At 36.2% G+C, this 23,053-nt stretch overlaps 1 protein-coding gene across 1 annotated transcript in view; it reads right to left on the bottom strand.

Moving 5' to 3' along the window:
• Positions 1-23,053, bottom strand: part of LOC136837582 (BAI1-associated protein 3-like) — a 571,736-nt gene that overhangs the window by 109,570 nt on the left and 439,113 nt on the right. The window contains exons 14-15 of the mRNA XM_067102461.1: positions 20,104-20,228; positions 18,335-18,463 (exon numbers count right to left, since the gene is read on the bottom strand). Coding sequence (XP_066958562.1) covers positions 18,335-18,463; positions 20,104-20,228 — 254 coding nt within the window. The remainder of the gene's footprint in view (positions 1-18,334; positions 18,464-20,103; positions 20,229-23,053) is intronic.

Below are 23,053 nucleotides of genomic sequence, written 5' to 3'. Positions count from 1 at the left end.
TAGCAGAACTTTTGATAAAAAGAAAAAATGGTTCTAGTTACACCCGTTTCGATGATATTGTACAAGCAGACCTAAGCCTAACCGAGCCTATCGTATTTGGTTAAGTTAATCACAAATTTTTATTGTGTATTATATCCGCCAGCAAATAACCTCTGACATATTACTGCAGTTATCTAAGGCTACAAATCCTTGTAGAAATGCTTCTTTTAGGAAATCATGATGTCAGTACTGTACATATAAATATTCATATAATAGTACACAGTCAATAAATTCCTTCCGCAAAATATGTTCAGTTGAAGCACAGAAATACACAGACAATTAACATTTACATTGCTGTCAAACCATAGTGAATATCACAACATAGTTCAGTCACAAGGATAAATGAAATAGTTTCATCAGACCTCACACAGAGCAATACGTACATGTGAATACATATTAGAAATAAATTTGCAATGAGGTTAAAGCCTGTTCCACGCATTTAATCAGTCACGAATTATAGTAGATTTAGTTCGAATTTGTTTTATTTCATGTGAAACGTTTCCATAGTAGAATTACTGACCAAGTTTTACTTCATTTGAATACCCCATTTGTGAATCCAGTGTTATTCACAAAATTAAAATGAGTTTATTAGTCACTGTTTTAGATATTTCTTACTCTATTTGTATTTACTTACAGCAATTTCTACCGACATCAATTCACACATAATACTGACATCATAATCTACATCACTATTTTCACCAGAGTTAAAACTTTCACAACTATTTTACTATCATGTACAACCAATTTTAATTTATTCATTACAACAGACAAGTTCAACGTACTTGGTACATGAATTTACCAACATACAACAATACAATAACCTAACTACAACTTACCAAAGAGAAGTAATGGGAACATCACACACCAATGATTAACAACATATTTGTTATGGACATTTTATTTGGCATTTTGAGAGCAAGCGGTATTCTAGTCAACATATTTCATTCGTTTAAAATCCCTCTTTTCAATCATTTTATTTGTTTACACACATTCCATTCTATACCTCTTACTTTTAATTTTCTACTCCAGCTCACGTTACATTTCTCTAGACGATAAATTTACCTCACAGCGCAACAGACTCGTCCGCTCATCAAGGAGGCTACTTACAGTACAAAGGCACATATTTTAGCTGTCAGCTCGAAAAGTTTGGAGTTCAGTGTCCCCGTCCCACACTTGACCAGCTGGCAGCGACAGGGAATTTCCCCAGGGAACAGCGTCTTCAAAGTACTACATTCTAAATGTATTAGTGTGGCAGGATATTACGAAAGATATTTAGAGGCTACAGTAACCAACAAAGCAGACAATTCTGGGGATGAACGACTCGAAGGATGCTTAATGATTACACAAGACATGTTTCTAGCAAGTTCGCTTTCCTTACCTGAAAGGTTACAGGTGCGTGGACAAAAGAATTTGCATTATGTTACTCCTAAGTAATTGTATTCTCGAGTACAGTAGAGATGCTGATTAATGTTACAATATCCATGCTTATTACATTGTATTTGCAATGTACAGAATAAAAGGCTAGATATATAATTGAGAAATTTCCAAATTACATTTATAGTGTATTTAAGATATAATATATATATATGAGAAAAGGTTTTCACACTATATCAAGCAACATGAAATGGAAGAAATAACATTGATTTAAAAAGAAATAATCATCATTATATAAATATATATACTCACATATGCATACATACGAGAAGCCAAGCCATGGAGGAGAGAGGAAGGGAGCGGAAATGGACGTCGATTATATATATATATATATATATATATATATATATATATATATATATATATATATATATATATATATATATATATATATATATATATATATATATATATATATATATATATATGTATATATACATATATATTGTATATGTGTATGTATATATATTCTACCGTCATGCTTGATCAATGAGTACTGAATACAAAAAACAAAGCACCACTGTTGGCATTACCATTAGTGTTTGCCCACACTGCTTAGAGAGAGAGAGAGAGAGAGAGAGAGAGAGAGAGAGAGAGAGAGAGAGAGAGAGAGAGAGAGAGAGAGAATTTTCAAGGAAAGTACTTTCTCAGAAAAGCAATTTCAAAGGAAGGAAATCTGGCAGATGTAGTAATTTTAAGCATCAAAAAAATAAAGAACAAAACTGTAATATGTAAGACTGAAAAGAAAAACCACAGGAACAAATCGATTGATTTGTAAATAAAAAGCAGAGTAATTTATAAAGCTGAAGTAAAGACAAATGGACGAAGGAGCCAGAGATGGGAAGGAGTAAAATCAATCTGTTAAGATTAAATCAAAACAAGATGGGCCCACTCGTCCACGATACAATGCAAGCAATAAATTTGAAAACCATGAAAACAGAACTTAGCCATACGAGAATTAAAACAATCTTTTGTGTTGTGTCATGCTTAAAATTTGATATTGCTGAGATACTGTACGTAAAGGGTATATGTCTGGAAAGGAAGGAAATTGACACGAGCTCTTGGCATTGCCTAAGGTCCACTTCCCTTGCTAAAGGACCTTAGAGAGGGTCGACAACTGTCGTTTTCTGTCGTTCTCAGGCATATGCATCTGTCAGTACAGTCCATTTCTTTTACCCCAAAAAACCACAAAAACTAAAAATAATGCATAATTCAAAGAGAATATAAAAAGCAGCAGCAGCAAAAAATAGTGATAATAAAAGAAATAATCATCAGAAGAAATTATTTTAAAAATCAGCATCTAGCAAAGAAATAAGCACAAGAAAGAAACTCAGCGCAAGGAATTGGTGTAGACCAGTAAATTATACGTTTTACAGGGACAGGGTTAAAAAGTATACCTTAGTTTTACCAGACCACTGAGCTGATTAACAGCTCTCCTAGGGCTGGCCCGAAGGATTAGACCTATTTTACGTGGCTAAGAACCAACTGGTTACTTAGCAACGGGACCTACAGCTTATTGTGGAATCCGAACCACATTATAGCGAGAAATGAATTTCTATCACCAGAAATAAATTCCTCTAACTCTTCATCAGCCGGCCGCGGGAATTGAACTCCGGCCCATCGAATGAAAGTCTGAAGCTCAACCGACTCGGCCAACAAGGACGGGGTAAATGTATATATACATGATATATATATATATATATATATATATATATATATATATATATATATATATATACATGATCTCGTATATATATATATATATATATATATATATATATATATATATATATATATATATATATATATATATATATACACAGTATATTCATGTTTATAAGAGAATGGAAAAAGGGGACAGAGTAACGTCAGAAAAAAAATAGCAAGGGGTGAAGAGAATGGAGAAAAGGAAAGTGAATGTTTAAAGAAATCTACCGGAAGAGGGACAGACAAAGGAAATGCAACTCTATGTTTGATGAATATGGTAGAAGAAAAATGAAGCGGATATTGACAGCGTCCAAACGGGAAATACAAATGCAACATAAGTGACAAAGTAGAAAACATGTAGATGGAAACAAAACATAATTATAAATATACATATTCATGCGATTTTGACACTCTCCCAGGATGATGTAGGTCTAACGCTGGGCTTTTCAGAGGACCAAAAGGATCACATAACGCGCACAGATGAATCCGGCTTAGAAAGGCATCTAAGCTGCTTAAGAGAAACAAATTTGGGAGATAAAACTCTCAAGGAAAAAACCAACATAATTCTTCTGAAAAGAGAACTATCAACCGTGGGAAGTGGAAAACCAATAGTTTTCAATTTATAACGCATGTATACGTGTATATATATATATATATATATATATATATATATATATATATATATATATATATATATATATACAGAGAGAGAGAGAGAGAGAGAGAGAGAGAGAGAGAGAGAGAGAGAGAGAGAGAGAGAGAGAGAGAGGTGATGTCAGAACCAAAATCAAACATAAAGCGGACGAAAATAAACTGTAGCTAAGAGGAAATTGTAAGGGCACAAAACTAAAATCCTGAGAATCAACTCAGTATGCGTAGCATGTATACTCGTAACAAGAGAGAGAGAGAGAGAGAGAGAGAGAGAGAGAGAGAGAGAGAGAGAGAGCAGATACATTTTAACTGACGTGGTGACAGAGATCTAAGAATATGAACAGTAAACAGTGACAAAAAGAAAAAGAAAATCAATTATGTTGATTAGGTAGGGAGGAAGAAACAGGGTTTCAAGACAGGGAGGAAACAAAGGGAACGCAATTACATAAAGGAAATGGAGAGAGAGAGAGAGAGAGAGAGAGAGAGAGAGAGAGAGAGAGAGAGAGACTTATTACAGGAGTGAATCAACATTATTAAGTTGTAGCTCATCTACAAAACAGAGGGATCAGAATAAAGAAAATAAAAGAACGTCAATAATGAAAAGCGGATGAAAAAAGAATGAAAGAATATGATAAAGGGCCGTAAGGAGGGTGCCGAAGGTTCAAATTCTTAGACTCACTCACACAAGCAAAACATGAACAGAGGGACTGTCGCAATAACTTATGAAAGCTGAATCACCCTTATGGTCAACTGAATAGCAACAATAACAGAGCAATTTCCTGTTTGATGGCCATCCAGTCTCTGCGCCTTAACTGTGACAGACAGACAGAGACTGACCCAAATGTAAGATGAAAACTGCACTCTGGCCCACAAAAAATGAACTTTTGTTTTGCTGTTGAATGTAACCTAGAAAAATAAGAGCAGTTCCCTTTCGTGACCAAAGTCATTACTAGAGAACAAAGCAACTCTAAGGTAGCGGTTGAGAGTAAAAGAGAGAAAAAGCAAGAGGAAAAAGGCGACCAGAGCTCTCTTGTTGAAGATTTACTATGTCGACAGCCGGCCGTTCACACTGTTTGCGAGACCATCGGGTGACCTACAGAAATGATGCGTAACCATTTCAAGGAAAGTTTTAGCTCAAGTTCAACAGCAGAAGGTGGCATGACCCTCCTGCGCAAAATTGGCCTTACTGCTGCCAAGAACGATAATGCCTTCACAGTGAACTGCTGAAATTATGTTTGTAACAAAATCTGTTACACCAGCACAGTAAGGTAGCAAGAAAATTTGCAAAATAATATGTCAGTCAATAACTAGAGATGAACCGAGATTTAAGTAAGAGGAATTCAGATATTAGAAGACATTTTGAGTTTGAGAAAAATAAAACACGGATATTCGTATAAATTATATATATATATATATATATATATATATATATATATATATATATATATATATATATATATATATATATATATATATAAAAGTATGTACATATATAAACAAACGCTTACATGCTATTGAATGAAAACACTGACTGAAATCTTGAGAAAATAAAAAACGGGAGACATGAAAAGACACCAAAAGACAAAAATTGAAAAAGAACTACTCATAGTCAACTGAAACGACGATTTCGGGAGATTTAAAAACACATTTTAACAATAAGAAATGGAGAGAGAGAGAGAGAGAGAGAGAGAGAGAGAGAGAGAGAGAGAGAGAGAGAGAGAGAGAGAGAGAGAGAGCAGTCTCCAGCAAAGCAGCACATCAAATCTGCATTGCATTCCATTAACCCTCCTCAGCTGCAGAGTATCCCACATATGAAAAAGTAAGGAAAAAACATTAGACAAGCACAGCAATTGTTAAATATATTAAGGTAAGTTAGTTAACATAGTACATACAGATATTGAGTATAGCACGACAATGCATTTCATAAGGAGAAACCTGGAATATTTGAAAGGATGAAGGAATTAAAGGTTGTCGTTACACTGAGCACAAGCCAGTCAGCAAAACTTGGAAGCCAGGCAAACTGGTAGCTAAAAGTTGCTTAGTGTGATATGTAGCGCTAAATGGACATGCAAGCCTCATGCATTAAACCTCTACGAAGTCTCAAAGTGTAGTGAAGGAGTTTGTGAATAAGAGCATACCATCCATAAAGGCCAGTGAGGGGAGTCAGGTTTTTCAAAGATTACTATCATAGTAACTGCACATGTGTGTGTCCCTTTTCAAAAGAATTGCGATGCATCTCTAATCGTGTTGGGCGAGATAATTTTGTTGTGTGTGAATCTGTGATTGCTATCTTCACCCCTGTGTTGAGGATACCATAAATCCAGCCTGTCATATGCATCTAGGTGGTTTGAAACACTTGGCAGTTATTCCGTCAGCATATAATTCCTTTTTAGTTTACTTAATAAGGAATTATGATGAAATGCTACATAATGCTTCTGCCTCAAAATACTGAGTACTCCCGATACATGTCTTATTGTACAGTAAGGCCTAACAAATCAATCTCAAAAATTCAAAAAATATTTCGTGTCCAGTCAAAGTCTTCGAAAACTCAGTGACAAGTCCAATGTGCAATTTATATGAGCTGGATGCAAGTCTCCACATGCCACTCTCCCTATGGCTGGGAATTTTATCAGAGCAATTTCAAAGATCCGACCACCATAAAATGTTTTTTCCTTTTACACTGAACATTAAGTAATACACACATACTGTACACGTCGTTTGCTTGCTAAAGCCACGGACCTTTTCCCATTGACTCTTCTGTCATCTAACGTCATATTTTCGTGAGACTTTGATGTCCCTTATCAAATAATCTTAGCAAGCTTATATACGTACGGTAGTTGTTGCATTAAAGATTTACCTTTTTGTTAGTAAAAGGTAATTCTTCTCTAATGCTTGTATGAGATTATTTATATTTCATATCTGTCAAAACAGATAATGATAAAAAAAAATATTTCTATGAATCACCACATTACAAACATATTTGTTTTATATACAAGTACACATGAATATCTGCAAATAAGAACAACACACATGTACATTCAAACTCTCTCTCTCTCTCTCACACACACACACACACACACACACACACAAACACACACATACATATCTATACTATACATATACATATACATATATATATATATATATATATATATATATATATATATTTATATATGTATATTATATATATATATATATATATATATATATATATATATATATATATATATATATATATATATATATATACACATACCTATACATACATACACATACATACTTTTATAGACGTCATCCAAAGGTCCTGAGCCGAATTCTGGAGCGACAATCCTAGAGGTTTTTTGCCTTTTATGATTTTAACTCTATTTTCCTGTGAACAATACTGTCAGTTTCAGTACTCTGTTGTATTTTTGCAGGTTTCTACTACATTATACCTAGGTCATTCTGAGACATAAATGCGTCAAAATCAAGCTCTTTGCTTCCAAAGAGTTTCTGACACTAGTGAATAGATACCAGCAGAGGTTCCTAGTCAAATGGTGAACTTGTATCTTGACAAGTCTTTTCCCATATTTTTGAAGCGGAGTATACAATTCCATCAAGGCAAGATATCTCTCACAGACCACCCAATGACTAGCCGGCCTCGATGTCAATCAATGCTGAACACAATAAGGCTAAGCAGCAAATTGTGATGGATGATTAGGGCAGGTAGGGTGCGTCAGGCAGTGAACACTCTGGAATTGCTTAGGTGCTTCGACACTGCAGTAAGACACTTCATAAACACACATCGGGGACTTATCACGAACAAATCACACGCATCACAAACAGGTCAAGTGCGCGTCTGCGACTCTTCTCCGTTTACGGTCATTGACTTGTTTTCAACCTGTTATGCTCCAAATTTCTGATGTCTTTTTTTGTTTTGTTTTACTGTAGTGTGAACGCACCCTTATATTTCTGTGAAATCTTTCATATTGTATAACAGACAACCTAGGAGTAAGATACTGTTCAATGAAGTCCATCTTCCTCGTCGAAACCTGACGTGAAAGACGGGTTTAGTAGTAGATAACCCGGGAATTTGTGCTTCTCGGATATTTGACTAGAAGCAAGCAAAGTGGGTGTTTGTTTAATACCGTGAACAATAACTCCTTAAATAGAACACAGTGATGCATCGGCACTTGGGGAAATTTAAGCAACGATTTGTAACTGGAGATGAGACGAGCGTTCGTCGCTATGATGCTGCCGTCCATTTTCCTTGTGCCTGAGGCCTCCCACTTACTCAACCATGTATATACTTAAAAAAAATTCTCTACAATAATCTGTTGCGGCTTCCGTAATACAACGCTAGATATCAGACATAATCTTTTACGACAGTGTCACCAATAACCTGAAGGCATTCCTAATATTAAAATTGAAGACTTCAACTGGGATATCGTTCGCTGTATCTTTATTTCTTTAGGAAAGTTTGAAGACAGTTTTTTATCAGAAGATCGTATCCTAGACTTTTCACCCTTTACTTGAATTAAATGTCACGGATCACTCGATAGAAAACGTGTGATTTATTTATGCTTATATTTTCTTGCTATTCTCATCAATATCAAATTTTACTACAGTTTTCTTTTGTCCGTAGGGGCATTCGATTCTAAAGAAGTATGGCTTATGTTGACGGCATTCGGCTGGTACCATAAAAGCGTGAATACGTAACTATAAATAATAACAACCGACTATATTACCATTATTAAAAACTTCAAGAAATGTACGGTCTACGCTTACAAAAACAACCTAATTCAGGGCTTTAGACTAGTATCTACATCTTACGTGAGGGAATTCCAATGTTCGAACTGTAGGTATGCTTTAAGTGATGGTTCCCTTGACATTGGTTTGGTCATGGTTTCCACAGTAGTTAACCATTTTCATATGCCTCTCTGGATATCAGCATACGATCTAAACGTAAACTGATTACCTGGAAATTTGCATACCAGCCGGGAGTGCAATAATACCAGGAAGAAATCTATAAAAAAAAAGTTGTTCATGTACACTATATATATATATGGATACATATAAACTTATTTTCGTGGTTAGAAATCTCATCTGACTAACAAAAAGCCTCTGAGTTCGAATCTTGAATAAGAAAGAACAGTTTGGGCACTTTCAATTCCACTGTACCTCTGTTGGCATAAGTATTGAATTACGACCAAACTACCAAGTAGTTTAGCCGACAGTGACGGGTAAGTACCACGTTTCAACAGGGCATGAGGCTAGCAATCTTACTCTAAAAGACACCTTCTAGTGTGCTCACTTATATATATATATATATATATATATATATATATATATATATATATATATATATATATAATATATATATATATATATATATATATATATATATATATATATATATATATATATATATATATATATATATATATATATATATTATTGCCATCATCCTGCATTGCCCAATTATGCTCTATAATAACTAATGAACAGTGGATGAACCCCTACGCAGAAAACTTCCACAATGCTATTTACTATACACACACCTACACAGTGCTCACGAGCAGGACGTTGAACCTTCCAGCCCACTGCACCAGTTCTACTCTATCGACCACGAGTGATAATTCTGTCCAACGTGGCGTGCGATGAAGTTTCCCTATAAAACAATACTTCAGTAATTGCTGGTAGTTACTGGAACGGACAAGCCTTTTGAACGAGACAGACAAATGTTATGTAGTCAGCTTTGAATTCGCTGAATGACTCAGGTGGCTCTGCTAGTCTGCCTAGGATATAAGAAACATTGTATATCTATTACCAGTTAAAATGACTTCGATAACATTAACAGCTTATTCCACTAAATTTTCAATTTTTATATTGATCTTGTAATGACTTCCTGCTCCTCAGACATTCCATCAGACGCGGCTTTATCCTGTCTTCTAGATATTTTTCCTTTTCCTCGCAGACACCACTCCTGCCCTAAAGCTGTTCATGCCGACAAAGAGTAATTATAACCTCTAACATGCTACTTAACCTGCTCACGCCACCTAGGTCCAATTGTGAACCATTGTCGTTTACATTAGACGCCCAGGGTTTGTGTATAATTCATCAACGTCTGGTTGCTTGTCGCCAGGCTACAGCTTTTTCTAACAAAGTTACTTGTCTTGGCAGTTAAGCTACTATTCTGCCTCTCAGGTTACTTCTTCTGTGTCTTAACGTACGTCCTTCCCCTGAAGGAATCACTATATTCTGTTTCGGACTTCTCTTTCTCTCTCTCTCTGTCTTTTAGCCCTTTCTCCTACCTTCATAGCTACTTCTGCCTCAACCTATCCCCCTCAAAATATTTCTTCTTTCCATGCTATTTACCCGACTTCTCAATCCCTTTCTCCTTCCCATCCAACTGCGTCTCCCGTACTTGAAAATAGTTTGTGTTCACCTTACTCCGCGCTTCTTGAAATTTTCCTCTCCCTCTTGAGCTGCTTCTCCCGCCTCCAAAGCTATGCTACCTTCGTCTCGGTATTTCTCCCTTTTCACGAGTATTCTTATTTGTTTTTCGTTTTATTTCTCCCACCTGTACAGCATTTCTCTTGCTTCTAAAAGTGTTCCTCCGGCCTTTGAAGGTGTGCCTTCTGCCTATCAGTTTAGATCTCTTCATTGGGGTTAAATTTTTGAACTCCTTCCGCTGTTATTCCTGGAATCGGTATCCAGGCTCCATACTGGTCAAACATTTCCTTCTGTTACCTATGCGAACTCAGCAGCTGCAGTAAACTATATTAATCTCATTCACTAGTATACGCACACTACTAAACTCATACAAGTTCTTTTATTTTATGAACGTTGCATTATTTCAAATACTTACTATTGTTAAAGCCGCTGCAGTAAGTTAGAAAATTTAATCATTAATTATTATTTTCGAAATGCTTGATTATATAACAAGGAAATCAGGAGAAATTCTGAAGCAGCAGCACATTCAGAAGAATGATACCTACAAGACCCGTTAAGGAATTCGCCCACTCCACCAATCTCCTTCCTCTTAATTCACGTCCCCTTGGTAATGAACACTTGTGGCGATTCTATTCCTTTAAACTAATGGTCGCTCTTTCTCTCCCACTGAAACCATTTTCCGTTCTCCCTGTCTGGCCATCTTCTAATTCAACCGGAAATATCGGCTATTCTCTATCTCGTACTTAGGCTGGTACTTAGATATGGGGGGGTTGGTAGTAACTTCATTTCCGTCCAACCTTTTTCGGTCATCTTTCACTCATGGCCGAAACTAAGACTACCTCTCCTATGTCTTCTGCTTTTACTTGAATTCTGAGCTCTGATGATGTAACTTCATAAGTTTCTACCATTTCTCATAAGGATAATGTTTCCTTTGTCTACTGGGCCTTCCATTTCTCCAAAGGATTTTTCTTTTGGTAGGGTTTTTCCCTTTCCTTCCTTGGTTATCAGAACTCTCTTCTACAAACATTTTTCTCTTAGCGATGGATACCGTCAAGTTCAAAGGGGCTTCAATCCTGCCTGCATATTTTCTGTCCCACTGACCACGTTTCATCTCCTCTCCCACTGCTTTGAAACTTCACTTACAGGCTGAGCTGAGGAGTAACAGCCACTCGAAATGCCATGTTGCATTAATCTGAAACAACGAAAACGGTCCCTCCCGGCAAACTTAGCATTTCCTTGATGAAGGCCTTCAAGCAATGGCAGACACTGCTGTCGATACAAGAAAATAAATGGGACACCGAAGTAATGACTTCTCTCTCTGATCCCAAAACTTTGTGCTTTGAAGTATAGCAAATTGGAGACACGTGTTCGAAAATAATATATGTCACGAATGCAACAGCACTATATTATATATATATATATATATATATATATATATATATATATATATATATATATATATATATATATATATATATATACACACACACACACACATATATATATATATATATATATATATATATATATATATATATATATATATATATATACACACATATATATATATATATATATATATATATTAATTATATATATATATATATATATATATATATATATATATATATATATATATATGTATATATATATATTTCTCTGTCTTTCCAAATTCTATGTGGGGTCTTTCTGACAACTTTCCTCCACCTGACTCAGTCAAACACTTGTCCTCTGACAATTGTTTGTCTCTCAGATCTTCTTTAACTACATCCATCCACCTTCGCTTCGCTCGCTCTCCCACCAGGCACCTCCATCTGCATCACTCTCCTCCCTAAATATGTCTCATCTATCCTCATCACATGGCTATGCCACTGCAGTCTTCTTTTCTCGGCCTTCTTTGAGAGTTCTACGACTTTAGTAGGTCCTCTTACTATTTCATTTTTGATCCTGTCCAATTTTGTTACCGCACACACACACACACACATATATATGTATGTATATATATAAATATAAATAAACATATATGTACATATACAGTATAATACACATATCTATTGTATATATATATATGTATATAGATATATTTATATATATACATATTTATACATACACATATACTGTATATATGTATGTATATGTATATATACATATATATACAGTATATATATATATATAAGATGTGTGTGTGTATGTCTGTGCGCATGAATAATTTGAGTCCATGTTCAATCGTAAGTTCTTCAAACCAATAAATACACGGGCACACATAACGAAGCACACACCCAAGCAAAAGAGAGAGAGACTGAAACGAAGAACGCAAGGCCAACCAAACGACGAAACCGCCGGGACCGACACTGTGGACATCGGAAACACAGCGCCGCCACAGACGACATCAAAGAGCCTGAAAATGCTGTCATCTCTCCATGAAAACTGGGATCATAAACAGTAATGGAAACAGTAATAATGTTTCGTAATATTGACATCCGGACTGAATTTCATTTTCCAATATAAATAGTTAACGTGTCAATAACATCATATTTGTTTCCATGTTTTTATATTAATATTTGCGACTCCCTTACAATGCGATACTACCAATCAAATCTGATACAATCAAAGGGATTCATATTATAAAATCATAAAAATACATGAGAAAATAATTTCCGGCACACGTAGCAGAGTTCGTTATCTGCTTTTTCAGACAGACATCAAACTTCCACCTTTCCCGATGAACCTGGAAATTGGTAAAAATATATTCTGAAACAACACAATTAAAAATCGTCCAGAAGAATTGCTGTCAGATCATCATGAAAAGAAATAACGTTTTTCATTGAAAAATCCTATTCAGACTTTTTTTTTATATCGGACATGAAAGCAAACTCAGAAGAAAAACACATTCACAAAAAAAGACACTGAAAAACACAGGAGTTCGAACACGCGAACAGCAATTGGGAAACATTTGGCGCCCACCACACAAAAAATGAGGAAAAATTCAATTTGTTATGCTCTACGTAAACACATGATGATGTAAAACATTACAAAAAATTCATCGTCAAACAACAGATCAAAGAATTTTACAATGAATTCTTTTACAAAGAATGATAATGAAGCATATCAAAGGAAACATATAAGGGCAAATCACATACATATAAAAATTTAAAAAGTGGGTGCAGAAACATGAAAAATCAAACTGCCTGTTCATAACTTTGGTTGTCCATTACACACTCCCTCGGACGCAGACACAGACAGATAGACACGGACACGGACACATGCATACACACACAACAATCATTTCAACCTCAACTTTTAGCCTGACTGAGGTGGCCTTGTAATATCTTTTGGAGCTTCCAGGTGGCCTGTGGGTTGAACATTCTTTTGTTGGGCCATTGAAGCAGCCTACGCACTAAAGTATGCGCCACCATGACACGAAGATGTAAAAATAAGAACAATATATATAGTTTATTGTTGTGTTACCTTGCACTGATGGATCTCTTCCAAAAATGACAGCCATACTGGAATGTTCATTGCTGGCAAATTTTCTTAAAACGCTACCTGGAGACAGCATTTAAGGTGTACCAAGCACTTTAGTGTATTATCCTTAAACTCATTTTCAAACATAGGGAAACAATGTATCCTAGCTCTACCCTTGCAGAACACGAAAAATGAAAAAAATTGGAAAAATTAAGTTACTACAACACAGACCAACAACTACCACTTATCTAATTTACAAATGCCTCTATTCAAATCAAACTCATGAGTACTACTACCGGAGCGGATACTTGTGACTTCTGAGCAGAATAATTCCAGCATGAAGCTTCCTTTGAATGTTTTCTACGTCACTATTTAAGGAAAGAGTGAAAAAGTGCTAGACACGAAAACTAAAATATGGCGCCATTTTTCAAGATGGCCGTCAATGTATAGTATAATAACTAATAAACCTTATAAAATGCTCGTAATTTTAATATTAGTGTCCAATTTAGTTATTTATTTTTCTTATTTACCATATTTAAGTGCATAGGTAAAATTAATGACCTGAAAACCAGAAACTCTGGGTAGATGAAGCTCATTAGCTTAGCACAGGCAATTCATTTACGAGGAAGCAAGAATCCCATTTGCATAAGGAAGACGAAATACGAAATGCGAGAAAAGCGATGATTGTGCACCTGAATGAAAGACTCAACCAGTGGACCAAGACTCCAGACCATGTAAAGTTCCTTGCAAAGCAAAGTGCTGATGATGGTGTTGCTTAGGAGGCGAAGTACATTGATACAATTCGGAAAGAGCAGATCACTGTTCAACTGAACAAGCGGACAAGTGTAATAATCTAAGAAGAGAGCTCAACCATTCGGCGTTTTTAGAATTTGCAATGTTCATCATGCACAGCATAGTTACCAACACAGAAGTGGCATTAGTTATCATAATCAACTTCTTCGGACCCGTATAGAACAATTTAATGGCATATGTCTCATACTAAGGATTATCGAGCGAAATACTGTTATTTCAGGCGGCTGCCACTCTGATGCAAAATAAATAATTCAACCAAATTACACGGGATTTAATAATATTACGTTTAATACTGTCATACCATGCTATAAATTGTCTACATGAATAGACATATCTAAAGTTCTTGCACAGTAGTTTTGTTGCATTAGCCAACATCGAGTGATTTCTCACTCTATCGCACATAGAAGACATCACGACCAATACATGGATGGGAAGCCTTTCTCGGAGCAGGATGAGTTCTTAATTAAAGAGAGATTCTACAGCATCATCACTCTTTAGTACAAGAGACACACTCAACTTCCTAACTGGAAAAGAAACATCATGCTTTTGTGCTTGTTTACGTTACTTCAGGAAACTGTCTGTCAGTTACCTAAAGAAATAGTTATGTTGTCAGTCACCTTAAAGGATAGTCATTTGGTCCGTAACCTAAAGAATAGTGTACTTGACAAAGTTACATACAGTAATAGTGAATTCGTCAGCTACCTAAAGGAACGATGTATTTTTTAAAGTTATCCTAGGGAACAAGAAAACGTTGAAGTGCTTCCAAAGTTAACTCTCGCGACACCGAATTTCATTCAAAATAAATCCTGTATGATGGTAAGGATCCATAACGCTGACTCAGTGTCTACTGACATCGGCGGCTAGACTACAAGACGGTGATCTTCCATAAATTCATAAATAATGGAATGCTATAAGAACGGCTCTTAGTCTGATAAAGCAATCTCACAAAAATAATTTATAGTTACAATAAGAAATAAGCGGTTAGCTTTAAAGGCTAAAAAAAAAAAAATACGCGGTTTATGCTAAACTAAATATTACCGTCAAAACCATCAGTTTTACGGATTTTGCAAAGGAACTGTCCAACTCCAACAATTTAAGTTCTTTCGATATAAGGAGGTTTTTGTTTTTATCGTTTTGCAACCAAGAGCTGAAAATTTCAATGCCAATCTTTTTAAAGACTAGGCTACAGTTGGAAAAATAGGATATCACGAAATATAAGTGAATTCTAAATCCAGTTATCAGCTAGGAGCCAAATTCACCCCCACAAAAAAAATCATCAATCATGCCTGCCAAAAACAGCCTTCGTGATTTGCAGCAAAAAATTACAGGAAATAATTAACCAGTGAGAGAGCTGGCCCTGCCCAGGGCATGTGAACGGTATTGAGCTGATCTATCAACACATTGAGCTCGCAGGTAATTACGCACAATTACCCAGTGATAGAGGATTATTATACGAAATGATTTATTGCGTATTCAAACTAATGATTAATGAATGATTAATCAGGATAAATGGCTCAATGCGCACCACTCATTACCAGCTGTTAATGAGGCAAGACCGACGAACCATTTACTATAAAAGTGCTTACATGCTACAGGGCAACAGTGCCTGACCTAAGTGTCAAGTCATCAAGTGCTCAGCTATACAGTCCCGTCGTAGCAGAGCAATTTCATTACTAGAGCGTGGCATTAAGTGACTGTTTGATTGTTTCCAAAATAGACCACATCCAGAATCATGGGGGATTCTTATGGAAAGAGTAGAATCACCTCAGGAATTAAGTGTGATCTAATTACAGTATAATTCTAATTCTGATACAGATACAAAGAATACAACCGTCAGATGATACTTAGGCATACATTATTTAGTTCATATGACTTTTTGAAGTAGTAAGTTAATTCTATGTATATATATAAGTATATATACATACATATATATATATATATATATATATATATATATATATATATATATATGTGTGTGTGTGTGTGTGTGTGTGTGTGTGTGTGTGTGTGTATGTATGTATGAGTATAAAATACATTTCCTTGTTTCATGTTGTAGCAACAAGAATATTTTAATTGAATTACATAAAATCCATTCAATTCTCATAAACTCAAGACAGCTGTGCCATCAGTACACCCTGGCTTTATTAATTATTTGAATTAAATCTTTATGCGGTGAGTGTTAATCAAGCATTTGGACGAAAAGTAGATCTGAAACCTAAAATGTGATTTCTGACTGACTGATATGCCGGGTTAGTGAATTACATGACGTGCAGATGTAGGCTTTTCACCGTTTTCTCTAATTCTTCGTGCTTGAGCAGATTGTTGCTCTTTTTTGTTTTGCTGTTAGAAGATGTATCAGCAGACGGTTATTTTCCACTCTGCATATAGCAGTATGCAGTTGGAATATGTCTGCACAAAGAGTGCCAGCTTTTGTAAGGATACTAACAGCCTTTTAATGAAAACTGGTAATATCTTGGATCTTTCAGGATGATTTCGGTTCTTGGAATATGCATGTCTATCTTAAGAATTCAACTGCAGAACTGCTACTATTGGGAATTAAGATTCTCCACAGTGTTAAGATTTCACATACTTTCCATTCCAGAGGCCATGTTTGTTTTTTTTTTTTTTTTTTAAAGTTATCAGTTAATTTGGAAATATCATTCAATTTTTTTTAAGTTATCAGTTAATTTGGAAATATCATTCAATTAAAACACACACTGGCAAAGCCAGGATATAGTGGTAAGCAACGCGTCAGATCGTTTACTGGATTAAATGGAATGACTTATCTAAAACTCAAAGTATTCTTATCGCCATACAAACCAAAACAAAAGAAAACCACTGGAAAACAAAATATTGGCCGCAAAATAATGAATGACAAATTGTATTACAAGTGATTAACATACGGCTCATTATTGCAAACTTTATAGAAAACGGAACATATGATTTGTGCCTAAGCAACATCCTGTAATTTTCACTCGGCTATATAGTGCATAACCCATAAGGAGCATCACATGACAGCATATACAGTATGTGTGCCTCGTTGTTTCATACATCAGACACACGAAGAGGGAGTGATATATACATTCATCAGAGGAAGCTCAAAATAATTAAAAGGAGCCAAATGTGCTGGGTACGTTCAGTACAAGGGGGTGATAATGAATTCATTGTATAACCAGTCTGACATTGCACGGACTGGTAGGTCTATTCTATACGGAGATAACTTAACGGCTATTCTCTATATACAGAAAATGGGGGAGGAGGCTCATAAATACTTTACGACAACAGGGGAGGGGTGTCTCTGGTTCTCTTTTCAGAGCTATGACGATTACTAGATGCAGTGCTGGGCGTCGATGTCAAGCCTATTTACAGTGGGAAGGGGGGGGGGAGGTAATATATACATAGCACAAAGGGGCAACAGCGGGAACTTGAATATTTACATGGACAAAAGGGGGAAATGGGGAGCCTATGAAAACACATTGTCATTTTACAAGTCCGCATAAAATTTATATCATATCCACAAAAATATTTAACAACTGGCAATTTGAAATAAATATTAACATGACAAACGATCGAATGAGTGACTTAGAAGGGAAAATAACTTTCAAATGTTGAAAACGTATCTTCAAAACCCTCAAACTCATCGGTTTCTTACAAAACTGACTTCAACAGAACTGCATCACCGGTAAGACATTTTCAAGAAATCATTAAGTTTTATAGAAACTTGGGTTAGGGGGTGTTGGGGGGGGGGGGTTGTTGTATCTGGGGGTTTCCTCCTTGGCTGGGCTCTCACCTCAGAGTGGCTTGGGCATACCATTCGATGGCGCCTTTCTTCACGGCGGCAACGACCTCCCCTCGCACCTCCTTGTGGAACGGACAAACCTTCCAGTATGACCGACTCTCGGCTAATAAGGACAGGCACCTGTGACGACGAATGACAAGAAAATAAATACAGGAATAACAGAGAAATACAAGATATGAGACACCCAATAAGCAAACGAAAAATAGCAAGTCCCTCAATTGCGTTAAATTTATGACTATTAATGGATGATTTAAGGGTCAGAGAGAGATAAATAATACAATGTTCTGCACGTATGTAAAGAGAGAGAGAGAGAGAGAGAGAGAGAGAGAGAGAGAGAGAGAGAGAGAGAGAGAGAGAGGTAATAATTCTATTCACTGATTGCTGTCATCAAAACCACGACCATATATTATCATCATTTCCTATACAAATGAAAGCCCTTTACATAATTTTCTGGTACAGGAGGTTTACCTCGCTATACGATCACTGACCTCGATTTCCATTGCCATTTACTGTGAATCCAACGTCACGGATAAATAACAACATGACTATAAGAAAAAACACTTCACCTTGCGAAGGGCCCGGAATGCAAAAAGCCTTTTCTCAAATCAAGATGAATGGAGGAGTCTTTTACAGAAAATTGAATAAAGCAGCAATCAAGCCAATCAAGAGGGATTACCAGCTATCTCTTTTTACCAGGAAGAGGCGGATATCACATACAACAGGCGAATCCACACGTCCGTCTGTAATATCTGCATTTAGTTAAACCACGTTACGCAATAATCTCACTCTATCATTACCCACGGCAGTAGCCATGATAGTTGGTACTTTTACCACCGTTCGTCACGCTACAAAAATATGCTAATTCTTCTCAAAATTGTTTTAAATAAGACGGCTCTATTACCACAACATTAATTATAAATGAGCATTTGTCTAATTTTACCTTTGCACACAAGTAATAACAATATAATACGTGGGTCTTCTTTCCTCACATTTTTCACGTTCCGTACAATGATGATTTTTTAATATCATCCGACTCTGCTAACGATATATTTGATCTCTTGATAACAGGAAAGACAAAGTACCCCTAATTCAACGGAATTACCTTTAGTAATAAGATCATCTTCTTTCATTAGCTTTTCAATTCAATAAAAGGGCAATATCAATAAGCACAATCCTCAAGTCTATTCAAAAGAATTTCCAACATGATCTGCTCCTGAGAGTCATAAACGAGTTATACGTCAGTAGCAAAATTATTTTATTCTAACATCAATGGCACAGCCAGCATCTGCCACAACCAAAATCCAGCAACACAATGTGGGGAATTTAGAAAACTAAGTCTAGTTGACGGTTAAAAGATCAATAAGACCATTAGCAATCAGTATAATATTCTACTTCCCGTAATCAGTTCACATTTCAAAAAGTATCTGACAGCAATAACTGTCTTCATTTTTCCACTGATCTAAAGTTGTGAGCTTCTTAGTTCTGACTCCATATAAAACTTCATCGGTCTTCATTAAGGTTTTCCATTTTCTGAATTGATGGAAGAGAACTTTTACTCCTTGATTAACTAATGCGTCTAATCGCCAAAGAACACAAAGACTAAGCCTGGCATGTTCTTCATGACGTGTTAGAGAAGGGTTTCGACTTCTGAGTCCAAAATCTCTAACGCCATTCGAGATCTGGCAAGTCACGAGAACAACGTCGACATCTGCACTAAGACAAGACCTCTTTCAAGGCTTGCATGAAGCAACAGTACTCACTTCATGAGAGCTTCAAGACGAATAGCGTGGGTCTTTGAGGGAGTGGGGAAGACCTCCCTGTGTCGTTGTATCTCCATCAGGCCGAACTCCAAGAACGATGTGTATGACTCTGCTAACATCTCCTCCTGAAAAGATTATTCATCAGCATCATCATTATTATTTTAGTCCTCAAAATTACGCAAGATATAAGTACGTTTTGGCATCAGAACCCCTATATGTGAAAACAAATTAGAGCAGAGGTTAGATGAGGCAGGCGATAAATTTTCATATAATAAGCTAAATTAAAAAGATATGCTGTAATAATCCTCTCTTCCTCTGCACTGATAGCCCAGTGGCTAAAGATTCAGAATATACAACATAATCCCTCTCTATTGATGTCAATAGCCCATTACCTGGAAAATATGAAAATACGTAGAATAAAAACTTTCCTTCTCAGCAACAACAGCCCTGTGGCTGAAGCATCCAAAGATAATGTCAGAAAACACATCTCTCTCTCTCTCTCTCTCTCTCTCTCCGTCAGCAGCCCTGCAGCTAAACCTTCAGAAAATAGGTCAAACGTTCTCTTGTTCTCTCTGTCTCTCTCTCTCTCTTTACAGCATCAATAGTTTTACGGTAAAGCCTTACAATTCAAAGTCCTTATCTGTCTTTAACAGGCCACTGGCTAAAACATCAAAAGATATATTCGATAGTCTATTCCTTTCCTCTACATCAATAGCCATGCTCCTATAATTTAACAGGATGCATCGGATGAAGCCTCGTTCACTCTCCCTGGCAGTGTTTGTAGTCCAGTGGCTAAAGGATTGGAGGCCTCTTCAACTATCAATGTCCCACACTCCAGCCCTCCCCTCTCAGCATAAATGTGCCAAGACTGAATATTCTGGAAAAACATTGGACTAACCTATATTTCTTTTACCTCTATCCTATCTCGGTCTCGGAGCCAATGGCCCAATCTCTCTATTTCTCGAGGTTAAAAGCCAGTGAATATGATGCCATAAAGTATGATGAACAAAGCCCCCCCCTTTCTATCTCGTGCCAACAATCCCGAGGCTAAAATATCAGAAAGTATAGAACATTCTCTCTCTCTCTCTCTCTCTCTCTCTCTCTCTCTCATACAAGATTATTGCGAATAAAAATTAAGGCATGTAGGACAATCTGTCTTTGAGCTAAAACATCTGAATTTATAAAATTTTTTTCCTATCTTTTTTTTTTCCAAGATCAGTTCTTTTCTTGGTATCAGCATCCCTATGTCCAAAATATTGAAATATATCAAATTTCTCTCTCTCTCTCTCTCTCTCTCTCTGTCAACAGCCCCTTGGCTAATATGACAGATAAGCCGATCTTTTTCTCTCCCTCTATTCCAATAGTCATCAACAGCCCAACCGTTAAAACACAACACAGAACACCACCTCGGAGTCAACAGCCCAGTGGATTGTGGATAAAACTTCGTATAATTCGAAAAGCAATCTCGTGGCCATCAGAAATGACAAAAATTCCCCGTCTATAAGAGTCCCAGTCGCCATACGGACCGCTGTGGAAGCTTAAACAGCTCTTTCTCTTTCTCTCTCAGATCCGTAATGTTGTGGTGAGGGACCTCGAACATCACTGATCTCGCTGATGAGGAAGACCTAGAGCCCTTCCAAGTATCAAAGGGGTCTCTCCGGCAACGCTCATGAAATGAAGAATTTTAAATCTATTCCGAAGGCAGATATGGTCCATTTTCGGTGGGTTACAAAATACAAAGTAAAAAAATCACTTAATTTTTTGAAAACCATTCCTCAAAGCTCGGTTCTTTGACGGTACACTGGATTATTTTAAGAAAATGTCCTCAAATATATTAATATAAAGGAACAACTATCATTTTCATAATTCCTGCCACAGTGACCTTCTGTCATCATCCATCACCAATATTATATTATATATATAGTACATAGTTTTTATTCAACCTATACATTACTGTGTTTGCATGGCAGAACGCAACGCCATGTGAAAACTAGAATGTCGTTCCCGTAGACTTTCACAAATCTAAATTTGAGTCACGTAAAATAACCACAATCCAACTCTTGAAGCAAATCATCTATCACCTTTCAAGCTAATTAAACCACTAATAACCAAAATCAAGTGTTCTGCGAGTATCGGCTGTTTTCAATACTGCTGATGATGAATATCATTACCTTCAGCTTCAAGAGTACATAATAAATGTGCCTTCAAATTCAAGATGGGCTTTAGTATACAAAAGTAGTACATAATTTATTGACCTCCTGCAGGTGTCGCGCTTTTTGAAAAGTACGTCCTCAGATTAAGCTTAAATTGTACAGCCATCAATAGAATACATGAAATAATTACATACAATATTACTTGGTTAATTAACTCATTATTACTGGTATCTGATCCTTTCTGTAACATCAAATAGTTTAACTAATATAAAAAATGAGTCTGGATGCTTATGAATGTCAACATCACTATCATATTTCGTACGAGACAGAGAGAGAATTGAACAGAATTTTTGAGTGTTATTATGCGCTATAGCTGCCGGAGGAGTCACTGACGCAGAGAGAGAGAGAGAGAGAGAGAGAGAGAGAGAGAGAGAGAGAGAGAGAGAGTCAAAGTGGCAATTTAATTACTCACCAAGATCTGCCGTTAATTAATCACCGAGGCCAAGGGAATATAGAATTTCACTGTCAAACAGACCAAAGTATTAATCTCCTTAAACTTGGATGATATGAAAGATACTCTTGTTCCTGATACTCAAAGGATTCGGTTATTGCATCGGAAGTCAGAAAGATGATTCTTGAAGGCTTGGCATTACTTTGAACCGCTGTTTCACATATACAATAATATAGTAGTAATTTTTTCATTTTAAGTAGATGAAATATACATTGTCAAATACATCTGACATCACCGAATCCGAGTTGGATCTGCATATGCATTAAAAATTTCCAGCTAAAATATG

Source organism: Macrobrachium rosenbergii, chromosome 4 (genome assembly GCF_040412425.1).
Source record: "Macrobrachium rosenbergii isolate ZJJX-2024 chromosome 4, ASM4041242v1, whole genome shotgun sequence".
Taxonomy (NCBI): domain Eukaryota; kingdom Metazoa; phylum Arthropoda; class Malacostraca; order Decapoda; family Palaemonidae; genus Macrobrachium; species Macrobrachium rosenbergii.
This window is presented reverse-complemented; position numbering and strand designations above follow the sequence as displayed.